The following is a 12,301-nucleotide window of genomic DNA, read 5'->3' as shown; positions in this document are numbered from 1 at the left end:
GATATCGCGAAAAGAAAACCAAGTAAAAAACAAAAATTAAAATAAAAAGTTTTAAAATATTTTATTTATTCTTTATTTCGTTATAATTTTTCATAAATCGATTGATTCTATTTTCTAATTTTATATAGTTCACCCTTCGGCGTTTACGTTCTAACAAGTTTTAACCAAACGAATAACTAGTAACAACAACAACTAATAGAATGTCTGTTAAATTATAAATATTCAAACAGATGACCATTAAAACTCTCATAATGTTCTTAAGAGATTTTGTATTTTTATGCAATTTTCGGGATAAAATAACAAACCGGTACCAGACGCATGCTAGAAGTTAATATAAAAAATGCAAAAGGCAAACTATGAAAAGATTCTATTTGTTACAATATGCTTCTCACCCTGTACAGAGATACCATACAGCTGTTTACTTTTTACAAGAATTAACAAGATAATTTGTTGTGCGGAACTGTGAGGTTCCGCATATATCTTTCTGCCTTTTTTCTACCTGTATTAATAACAACATGTATAAAATGTGACTATCGTAGGTCCAGGTCCGCATTTGGTCCGGTTTCGTTTTTTGTCGGTTCCGCAACTGTCGTCTGTATTTCATTTTTAGAACCCCCCTAATTGCTTCTTACCTCTTCTTTTCCACAGTGCCCACCTGCCACGTTTCACACTCATATAGAGCTTTTAATAAGTTTTCCAGTTTCCTAATTAACAGATCTCAAGGACGAATGTGATTTATTTATATTTATTTTATATCTCTAACAGCCCTTGTGCTTTTTCTATTCTGAGTTACTTAACCCCCGAGATGTCGAACATCAGGGACTTCTTCTTGTTTATCGTCTCCTATTTTTGTATTAACTTTAACCCTACCTTTACATCACTTACTTACAAATCAATATTTTTTGTGGTAATCGTTAGAAATTTTATGTGTAAAATTCTTTTGTCTTTTTGCACTTCATATAACGAAAGATCTCGACAGCAGACAGCAATGAGGCGCCACCAGATGGATAAGTAAATGCGGATCCCTGTGAATTTCCCTAGCACCTTGCATTACAAGTCCCGCTAATAATCAGTAATTTAAGCACTTGCTGCAATTACACTAATTCAACAGAACCGTAATGATACCTTCTGTTGTTGATATCGCAATCTAGCATCTCCATACATTAAACATTGCTGCTGCTTCTCCATCCAAGTATGCTGGACGTTACGACCTTGAGCACATTTATACAGAACATTTAATTAGAAAGTGTAAACGGTTTTGAAAGTGGATACTAGTAACGTGAATGCAGAAACTAACACCGTCCTCAGAGTCATTATATTAAAGCAACATAGATGTTCTTTTGCTTATGTTCAATTTAGAATTTTTGCTGATTTGAATACATTTCTATATACAAAAACCGAAGCACTTTCTCGAAAAGTTAAACGAAGCACTTCACTATCTCATAGGCACCAGTTTTATAACTAACGCTTAATTATTAATTGTATCATTTTGCAATTTTGAAACAAAGCAGGGATTAAGCAATTAAAATAACGCTAAACATAACTATCAAATAAAATAATTAGAACAGAGGTCTATTTTATTGTAGCACAGTTAAACACATTGAAATGGAAGGCTTGAGAATGTAGAAAATACTTAAAATACTTGAGAGGTTAAAAGTCCATGAATAAGAAAAATGCCGAAGTTTATCTTCTAATATTTGGAGTTGTTCGACTAGTGTCCTTTGAAAAGGAAATTTCAATAAGCGTAGGTCTTAAATTAATGGTCATTTTGTGGTATATTTTGAAACTACAAGACGTAGAATTTGTACACATGTTTACCAAAGCGGTACGATTCAAATATTACCACAGGATCTGTTGAATACGTAAGTGATATGCCAATGATCTTTGACAGTCGACCCACAAAAATTATTACAAACGAAACATGTTAAACACATATCAAAGTTCAAAAAGTTTTGAAAGTAAAAGAGACAAGCAAAGAAAAAAGAGCAAATTCCAGTTTTACAGCTAAAATTTTAATTAAGAAATTAGAGTTGAAAAGGTATATCCCATTGCATCCAATACCTCCATATGCATAAAAGTGGTATTTTTGAATATCCATTTTCAGTTTAATATGGCATAGCTATGAGTAACCATCTCTGTACGTGTTTTGGTACCTTGACAGTGGGAGGACACCAACTAAATTTGCTAATTACTTATGCATACACAAATGTACAATACCAAACAACAAAAATGAACTGTTGTGTTAAACATGTAATTTTTACTAATAACTTCCTTGAATAAATTACACAGAAGAATTTCTATTAGTATTCACTTCGTTCGTGTTACCTTTCCCTTCCGTAACCTTATGGTCGTAAACAATCAAAGTATTGTTCGGTAAAGTTGGAACAGGTTAGGGTGCGACAGGTGCCTTTCTTTCGGTTTATAGCAAAATGAAACAAATAGAAAACAAACATTTGATTGATTTGGTTAACTATGGGCTGGATTTTGCTGTTTTACTTACTTATCGATGTCCCTTCAGACAAATATTTGAAAATGTACGGATTACTTCATTAGGATTTTTTATTAAAACACATTTGTCTTTACGTGAAATTGCTATGACAGATCGATATTCTCATTTTAATAGTAAATATATAGGCGAAAATTTGAATTTGAATGATGCACATAATGAATGATGCACATAAAACGTACATATAAATTTCTTTTTTTCTAATTTTGTAAGAAATGCCATTAAACAAGGTGGTATAAATTATGCATTGAAAAATAAATGGTTTAAGAAAAATATTACCAACAGGTTTCAGAGTTTTCAGTATAGCTACTATTAAAAGCTTCGTACTTCCCCAAACGTTATTTTTGTGAATCACTGTGTCTGTCGGAGAGTTTTGCGAATGACGCACCGACAAGTTTCGCCATCCGCAGAAGGCAAGTCCCCCAAGTGTCATCCTCTCGTTGTTGCAGGTAGTAGATTCGAGGGCTCGCAACGACGTGCACGGTGCCGTTCAACAACAAGCTAAACGACAACTGGAAGTTTTTGAATCGAACGTCCCCGGCGGACACCTCCAGGTCATCAAAACTCATACGGTGTCCAGCAGCCGGTGGACCAGCAACTCTTCTACAGGATCTGGTGGAGCAGGTGATGGTTGCCAACGAAATACCACCAATCCTGCTGCTGCTACGTCGGTCACGAACGGTCAAGATTTAGGACCGGATTTTGAGGATCTGAAGGTAACTAATTTAAGAAAAGAAATATTAATTTGTACTAATTTAGTTTTTTCAATTGTAAAGTAGCTTTTGTTCATAAATGAACAGTTTGCATGTCGAGGAATGTACCTAAGAGTACCTAAACTATATGAAGTTGCAAAAGTTTTTATCACCACGCTCATTTTATGTTAATTTTGATATTCTGTCTCGTTTTAAATGAACTTAATTCTGACACATGGGAATATACTTAATTGTTTATGTGCAATCACTTGCAACTAGTTTTTCTATTTTATACAATCTTATTACATGAACGTAATAAATAAGTTCAATCCAACTTGTATCTATATAAAGATCTATTATATAAAGTGTCTGATGTATTTATTTTTGAACAAAATTATAGATACTGCTCATTATAAGGGTAGTTATATATACATTTCTAGCTCACCCTGTATATAAAGTTTCCCGCGAGTAAAGAGAACTATTCTTCTGAATTTGTGTTGTGTGACCTTTACATGTCCATGGCAAAAAACAAATGAGGCTTATCATGACCACATTAACAATAAATTCTACGGAACATTGCTTTATTTAGGTTAATATATAACTGTGACCAGATTGTTTGATGTGTATTGTTCAGAATATTGTGATTGCCAAGAATACTCTTAAATTTTGTGAAAATTCTATTTTATTGAGTGAGTAAATCACATTAGTTTATTGTGTTTATAAATATTGAAATAGTAGATTATAGTTTCGCCTATAAAATCACGAAGAAAATTAAATTTTATATAGCATTACTTTATTAGATACCGTTAAAGTACCCAATAATTTATAGCTTAAAGTAATATTAACAGCTTAAAGGAAATTTATAAAAATCTTTTAAACGAGTTCTAGACTTTTGAAAAAAACAGAATTCAATGGTTCAAAATTTATTACAGTTGTCTCTTAATCCACTCGACGTGACCTCACAAAAATCAAAAGCATCTGTAGGTCGCAGCGTTGGAAGACGGCCGCCTTCACGACCCCGGGTACGTGAGGAAGCATTTTCCTCCTTCAACACGCACACCCAACATACAACGACATCAAATATTAACAACCCTCACGCAATTGCAGCCGTTAACCTTCACCGGGTGTCTCGTCTTTGCCATCAGATCCACGAGCACGCTGTGAAACAAGCTTTTGGGGAACGTCGCCACTATTTCAAATCAACGAAAGCTGTGATCAATAAGAAAGAAAAATTCGAAAAACCACCGATACACGAACGTGAGAGTGGAGATGGAGTCGAAATAATCGAAATCGAAAGTCCCAATACCTCCGACCTTGAAACTAACCATTCTAAACTAACACGTACTAAAAGCTCTAGTAGCGAAGACCTCCATTTAATTTCTTACGAAAACGATAAAAGTAATAAAAGTGTAGAAGATCTCGAGGACTTGGAACAACTCCAAAGCTGGCGCAGAACTTCCAAAATACGTCGATCTCTACAGTTCCCTAAGTCAAATAAACCGGCGTCTAATAAACCTCCCGATCTTCCTGAAAATACTGGAAGTGTTCGGAGGATTCGTGAAGACCTAGAGACTGGGAGACGACTGAATACTGCCCTCAGAGGAAATAGCATAAATTTAGAAGCACTAGATCAAATTTTACAATCGATATCCAGCTCTAGCAGTGTCCAGTCTGATAGAAGCGAGAAACAAGATACTCCCGAAAGTGAATCACAAATAGAGTCGAAGAAAGACAAAAGACACTCTTTTGTCACAGTGGAATCGCTTCAAGAAGTTAAAGGTCGCTTAAGGCGTACTAGCTGTCATACTGATGATATTTATAAAGATACAGACTGCCGAAATAGCAATATGATGGTCAGAAAAGAAGAAGAGACTGATGATGGTATTGGTGCAGAAGAGTATGGAACCAAAGGAGTAGCTAATAATAATAGTTCTTCTGGTACTAGTAGTGCCCGTGTTCGATCCTATGTCTACGGATTAGAGACAATGCTAAATAAAAAACCGATTTTAGGCACTGGAAGTCTAGAATCGCGAACATCTAAGCAAACTAATGCAAATTCCATCAATCGAAACGACGACTGGTATAATCGAAGAAAATCCTACGGTTTCGAAAAAGTTCATAACGAACCTGACACTAACAAATCCGTGTCTTTAAAGAATAAAAGTGTCATAGAGTCATCCACTGACAGTGGTATTTGCAAATCGAATGATACTATGAACCTACCGCCATTAATAAAAAGTAACGGTTTCAAGTCAACCGACAGTTCACCAGATGGTCACAGTAACACAAACGAAACACTAATGGAAAAGAACATAAATTATACAGATTATCCCCCCACTTCTTTAGGAAATGTAAAAAGATTCAGTTCAATATTTGAACAAAATAAAGACACATTTCAAAAAAGAAACGACGACAACACCAACTCTTGGAACAGAAACTTAATTCAAAAGTACAGAAACGATTTGGAAGGCACAACCGTAACTATTCCAATTAAATCAGAAAATTACAGGAGGCAATTATCGTCTGGAAGTGGAACGCCATCAGTAACAGTTAATTTCTCTTCGGATATTAAAAGACATTCAATAGCTGTCGATGAGATGAAATACGTTAATAACACGTTTAAAGTCAACGAAACAGCTGACGAAGTAACGGACGAGGATAATCCAAATTTCAACCGAAAACATAAAAAAGTAGAATTTTGTAAAACGGAAGTGCACTTTGCTCCAGATTCTGGAAAAATAAATATAATTGAGACCGACGAAAAGCCACCCCCAACTAATACATTCCGTAGGCGTCGTAGAAATTCAGGGAGTTCTTACGTAGAAATGATCGAGGAGTGCAATAAAAAAGGCGTACCCACATTACATTTTGGAGACAATTATGAAAAAGATGTCATACATAACCACATACAACCTCATACTCCAACAGAAAATACTGTCACCGTAACTACTAATGGAAATATTCAAGAATATTTCGAAATTAGCAACGAAGAAAAAGAAAATTCCGAAAGCGATTTACCAAAAGGTATTTTGAAAAATAAACCCATTAAACCAAAGCCTTACATACTTGGCGATATTGATAATTCTCTTCAAAACACTGCCTCTCCTAATAGTGAAATTTGGGGTGTTCGACTTAAACCGGTTAAAAAAGAGGAAGCCCCAATGTGGAAATCAACAGTCACGTTGAAAAACACGACGTTCGATAATAATGCTCAACCAAAAGGGAAAACTATGGTCACTAGATCTCCTAAAATCGAAAATCGGAATTATAATTCCTCAGAATTCAATGAAAATGTGGAAAAAATACGAATCATTTCTTCTGAGACGGAAGGAAACCAAAAAATTGAAAGCAAAGGATTTTCTACTAAAGTTAATATTGGAGGTAGTGATTTGACTTTTGTTCAAAACGCCATAGTTTACAATGGTTTCAATAACGAAACTCACCCATCATCATGGCCCAAACCTGAAGAAATCAATGAAAGTAAGTTTCGTTTCTTTTTCTTATGTTTGTTATAAAATGCATGCTTGTAGTACTTGATGTAGATGCTTTATATCAAACTATTACAATTTCTAATTCAAACGATCTCAATTGCTGTCTTGCAAGACTTTTACTCTAAATAGAAATTAATCGTTAGGCTTAAACCGTATTGAGGTTTCCCTATTTTATCCCTAATATCGAATAAGATTGCAAGTGTTAATTTGGTATGTATATTTTATGCCATTTTTTCGGACTTTATCGGACATCTTTACTTCGTATTGATTTACTTTATTCTTTGTCTAGAACACTCTACTTACTGCAAATGTACCTTTTTCTGTATGTGCATGACTGATATTAACGAAATGTAGAAAATAGTTGTTCGCATTGTTTTATTTTTGCACTACTAGTAAACTATAACGCTTTAAATATTGATGGCTTTTGTTTCTGACGAAACGTGTGGATTCCAGATATAAAAATGCAGACGTATAATAGAAGTCTAGTGGTGCGTATTGGACAGAACGACAAAACTACCTCACAACAACTATTTGACAAAGACTGTGATAATTCGAACAACAAAACGACTACAAAAATTACTATAGACCTTACACCTTCACCAACGACTGAAAAATCTTATGATTCTCTCAAAAAACTGCCAACAACTAGTATACAAGAGTTCAAGTCAACGTCCCTCATACTTAACACTTTTAAGACTGAAATTTGCAATAGAAACGATACTGTCCAAAGAATATCTGATGTAAAATCGAGCATTCCACAACAACTTGAAGCACTGAAGAAACTTTACGAAGAAGCCTTGAGCGATAGCGAAGCAGACAAAGAAGTTCAACTACTGATGGATCAAAATGGTTACGAATCCAATAAAGAAACCGATGGTGAATGTAATAGTATCGTGTCAGGAAGTTGGAGTAAACTCAGGGCGTACAAATTAATGAATCAGGAAAAGAATAGATCTCACTTAGCAATAAAATCAGAAAATGCACTTGTAGGAAAAGGTATATTTGTAGCTTAATATAGCCACTGCTTCTTCTAAAACAATCATTAAAAACAAAATAAAAAGATCACAATTAACACATCGTTCAGTATAAAGACAAAATAAGTTATTTCAGTATTTGTAATTATGTCAATACAAACTAATTTAATTTTAGGATTTATGTTATTGCAATACCTAAAACATTTATGCAAACTTATATCAAGTATCTTAAAAGCTCTAAGGAAGTAACTTTTCTCAGAAGTTATAAATAATTTCTAATTATTGAAGTGCTATGCCCATTTATCTGATAAAGTCATATTTTTAGATTCCAGATCTCATAATTCGATTGGTAGAATAGGATATAATCAAAGTAACACTCGTTTGCCTTCGAACAAGGAAAACGAATGTTCTGTTCCTCGTAACGTTCAAAAACAAGTTCCTCAACCATCTAATAATTACGAAAATAAGTCATTCTCAAATTCGAAACAATCACGAACATTAACAACTTCTCCTGACAGAAACAACTCAAATATGTCACCAACACTCAGAGGTAACGAAGAACATCATTACGAAACGTTAACAAAGTACAGAAAGTCCCGCTCTTCTAGTCAAGAAAGGATTTATGAAAACGACGTTCATAAAAATAATACTCGTTCTCAAAATAGAATAGATAGAAACGTAGCAGATAAAAATCGTGATAAACTGAGCCGATCTCCTTCTCCAAGTGCTCATACTTCTGTTAAAACTCCTCCTCCAATTGCGTGTGTAGTAAGAAATCTAAGAAAATCAGATATGAAATACTTTGGTCTAAAAGAATCTACACCTCCACCTATACCAGACAAATATTTAAAGAAGAAAAGTAATCAAGAATTTTTCCAAACAAATGTAAATAGACGCTTAATTCCATCCGAAAACACTCACAAAAATACGCATGAGAAATTGCAGCAGAAGAAAGAATCTCCTCAAACACATCGAGAAAAATCAGAAACCACGTCATCTTCGAAATATAAAATTTCTTCGCGAACCAAATCTCCTCAACGGCACGCCCAGAAAATCTCTTCTTCCCAACGTAAATCAGACAGCGGAAAACGCAGATCCCCTCTTCGAAAAAATTCGAGACCTGACTCTCCGATATATGAGAACATCGACGAAGTATTGGATAGTTCGAAAAACTATACAACTGATTTCGATAGCAGCATATTGGAAGAACTTACCAAAGCCGCTGATCAAATATTACAAGCTGTAAGTGATTATGCCGACGAAGAATCTTTCAGTAAGCTTCTATCCGATGAAGATGCTAATAATCGAGTAAAACCTGAAAAACTTGAAACCATATCCGAATCAAAATCGTGGCAACAACATTCCAAAACTAAAGGATCTCGTCAAAAAGAAATGAAAACTGTTAAGCGCACATCTTCGACTTCTTCGGTAGAAAGTACACATGAAATAAGAAGTGCATCGAACACAAGCAAGAGGATGACAGATAGTGATAGATATCGAAAAAAATCGACTGAATCGCCAGCTGTAAGAGCAGCGACAAAAGCCCGAAGATTGCAAAGGGCCAGTAGCAGAGAAGCATTACTGTTATCACATGGAAGCTCTTCTGAAGACTTACCGGTAAAGGACGAAACGCCTCTAAGAAAACCAAGAATTGTACGGAAAACCAAATGCACTCAGTTAAAAATAACAAATGGACCGGATATTCAGAAAAGATCAACAACCTCGGTAAAGAACTATGGAAACCGAATATGTGAAGATAAGTGAGTACCGAATGGTGACAAATTTTATAAATTGTATTTTATTCGTCAATATTCTTCTAGAGCTCCGGTGGCAGCTTTACCCGAAATAAGGCACAAAACTGCAATTTCAACGATTCGTAGTACCGCTGAGAAAATGGCAAGCAGAGAAAAGGCAAACAAACTAAAAACTGATGACCGAAAGAAATTGTCAACAACCTCATCAAAACGAGATAGTATTCCAGGTAATTAATAAAATGTTTAGCATTCGTAACCATTTAATTTTTTTATTCTTGTTATAAGTTGTAGCGTGGCCTAAATCAAATAAGGCAAAAGAGATTTCATCTAGTCATCGTATTTCGACAGCGTACGTACTGAAACATAGAGTAGAGAGTAGGGAAATTGATACCAATGTCTGTCCGTGTTTTCTTTCGTAGCTCTACGCTAGGTACTCGAAAAATGATTACATTGTCTAATAATTATCCTTTAAAACGTCAAAAACAGAATTTTTGGAAACTTTATTTTTGTCAGATACATAAGTAAAGTGGCAACAACATTTAATAAACTCTTAACATATTTTTCCATAATTGAATTTCCTATTCTTCGAAAATTTGAAGTTTAATAGTCTATTTTGTTCTGTTTATGACGATACCGACTGTAGAAAATTAAATTTAAATTAGGTATTGAATGTAATTTGCATGTCGCTTGGAACGACTTTAACATTCTAACACATAGTAGATTGATTTGGCTTTAATTATTGTTTCCGTATATACCTAGCGTAGCTAAAACATATTTTCAAATGATATCTAAAGTACCTATAATAGTTATACATTGCTAATTAAAATTAAATATATTAACTGCATTAATAATCAGTCAAAGGATGTGTGTAAAAGGCCTAATTTTAGCCTCAAAATAATGAAGAGTTGCCTATATTTCAAAAAGTAAGAATTAGTTTTCTGTGGGGTACTAATAAAAATTTAAACTTTTCTTATAAAAAAAATAACACTGTGAGGAAAAAATTATGATTCAATAATTTTTAAAAGCATTTGAAATTGGGTGAATATTAGGTAATGATTTTTTCAAAATTATAATTAAATTACTCTTGTTTACTTACAGAATATATATATCAAATACGTCGATATTTTTGCAATAAATTTATTCTTTATTTTGGGACAGAAATTTTTTCTTATTAATGCTCGTCCTTTTTACCTATCTCAGAAAACAAAAACAGGGTATTGAAATCTTTCGATTTAAATAAGTGAAACGGCTAAAACAAACTATTCTTTGAAAATAAATTCTATTTTGTTTTCAGGCAATATAAATACGAATTTATCCTGTGATTTGAAGGAAGAAGCTTCGGAGCTTTGTAGTGTTAAACATCTTAGAAACTTTTTTGATTCAAAATTTACTACTAAAGAATAATTTGATCATTATGAAAGAAACCAACATTCAAAATTTTTATTTGGCATCATCCCTAAAAATTTTTGAAAGCGTTGCCTGAAGAAAAGGCAGCAGAAGAAAATTATATTAAGGTAATCAAAAGTACCAAAATTTGTAAAATTCAGAATTGTTTATATTTTTCCAGAAAGTCGTATAACGTGAAATATGTGTATATTAAATCAATCAGTGCTGAATCAATAGAAGAAGAGTTTTTATACTGAAGGTGATGTAGATGATAAATAAAATAAATGGGTGATTTCAAAGTCAAAAAGATTATTGGTTTCTAATCGTATTTCACATTAAATAATTCCAAACGGATCAAAGAATCCTTCTAGCGATATCTAATAAAGCATAAAACATGGGATGCCAACTCTCAAATAATGGTCTTGACTTGGTCTTCCCCGTAGCAATGTGTTATTTCAGGGGTGGGTCGAGGAACAATTCTTGGTGGGGAAAAATTAAGTTTTCCTTTCATGTAGTTTCTTGAATGAGATCAATTAATAAGCCCCATAGTTCAAAATCCAATACTTCCAGATACAACTTTAAGACTTGAGTGCCATTTTTACATGTTTATTTTAGTTAAAAATTAATTTTTGTTTTTTATATTCAAGGGCAAATCCCACTCAACATTTTTAACACTACTAAGTCATAGAGCTTTTGGGAGGGGAAATTTTTTCTATTATCTCTCCCTTTGATTCGTCATTGGTTATTTGGTGAACACAAGGGGCGGCAATTCTTAAAACAGAAAAATAGACCCCATGACTGATATGATGGCTTATAATCTAACTGACTTTGAGTTTCCTATTTCAGTAGATCTACCAAAAGAATTATCTTTCTTTTTTTTTTAATTTTGTTGGAATAGAATATGTGTATTTTTGAAATAGGTTACTTACATATTTTCATTATATGTACGTAGGTACATAAATTCTAAACCAAAAACGAATAAGGGATGAAAGTTTAAAAATAAATTTAAAAAATATGATATTCACCTTTGTGTACAAGAAAACGTAATTAAAAAGTATTATACATATATTTATTTATCATTCCTTTCCCATAATTGCCTGCCATTTAATCTTATACTTGTATGTAATGCGAAATAATAAAACCAAACTAAGTAATAATATACATATAAATAAAGAATGATAGTTGTATTGTTTAATTTGATTTATAATTTTTCAGAAACATCAAAAAGTGTTCCCGAGGCGATAAAGCAACGAAATATTAAACAGAAAAATAAGAAGAGGTAGAAAAGTTTTAATCTCCGCAGTACTTGTCCCTTGTTTGCCAAATACTCAACTCCTTTATTGCTTGGTTTCTTTTAATTTTTTTACCAACTGTGTTTGTTTAGGTGTTGTAGTTTGTAAGTTCCTAATGCCTTTTGTTTAAATAAGAAATTAGATAATACTTATACATTCAGTTTTATGTAATAAGCAAATTTGCTGAATTCTAGTTACAGACTAAT

General features: G+C 33.3%; 1 protein-coding gene across 1 annotated transcript in view; it reads left to right on the top strand.

The window, feature by feature from the left end:
• Positions 1-10,823, top strand: part of LOC108738816 (probable serine/threonine-protein kinase DDB_G0282963) — a 25,854-nt gene extending 15,031 nt beyond the window's left edge. Inside the window, exons 2-8 of the mRNA XM_025976713.1 lie at positions 2,956-3,222; positions 4,131-6,678; positions 7,143-7,685; positions 7,989-9,423; positions 9,484-9,644; positions 9,703-9,766; positions 10,712-10,823. Of these exons, the coding sequence (XP_025832498.1) occupies positions 2,956-3,222; positions 4,131-6,678; positions 7,143-7,685; positions 7,989-9,423; positions 9,484-9,644; positions 9,703-9,766; positions 10,712-10,739 (5,046 nt within the window). The 3' untranslated portion in view covers positions 10,740-10,823. The remainder of the gene's footprint in view (positions 1-2,955; positions 3,223-4,130; positions 6,679-7,142; positions 7,686-7,988; positions 9,424-9,483; positions 9,645-9,702; positions 9,767-10,711) is intronic.
• The last annotated feature ends 1,478 nt before the right edge of the window (positions 10,824-12,301 follow it).

The sequence above is a fragment of the Agrilus planipennis genome, unplaced genomic scaffold (genome assembly GCF_000699045.2).
Source record: "Agrilus planipennis isolate EAB-ADULT unplaced genomic scaffold, Apla_2.0 scaffold133, whole genome shotgun sequence".
Taxonomy (NCBI): Eukaryota; Metazoa; Arthropoda; class Insecta; order Coleoptera; family Buprestidae; genus Agrilus; species Agrilus planipennis.
The sequence above is the reverse complement of the archived record's forward strand: the minus strand, read 5'-3'. Positions and strand labels throughout refer to the sequence as shown.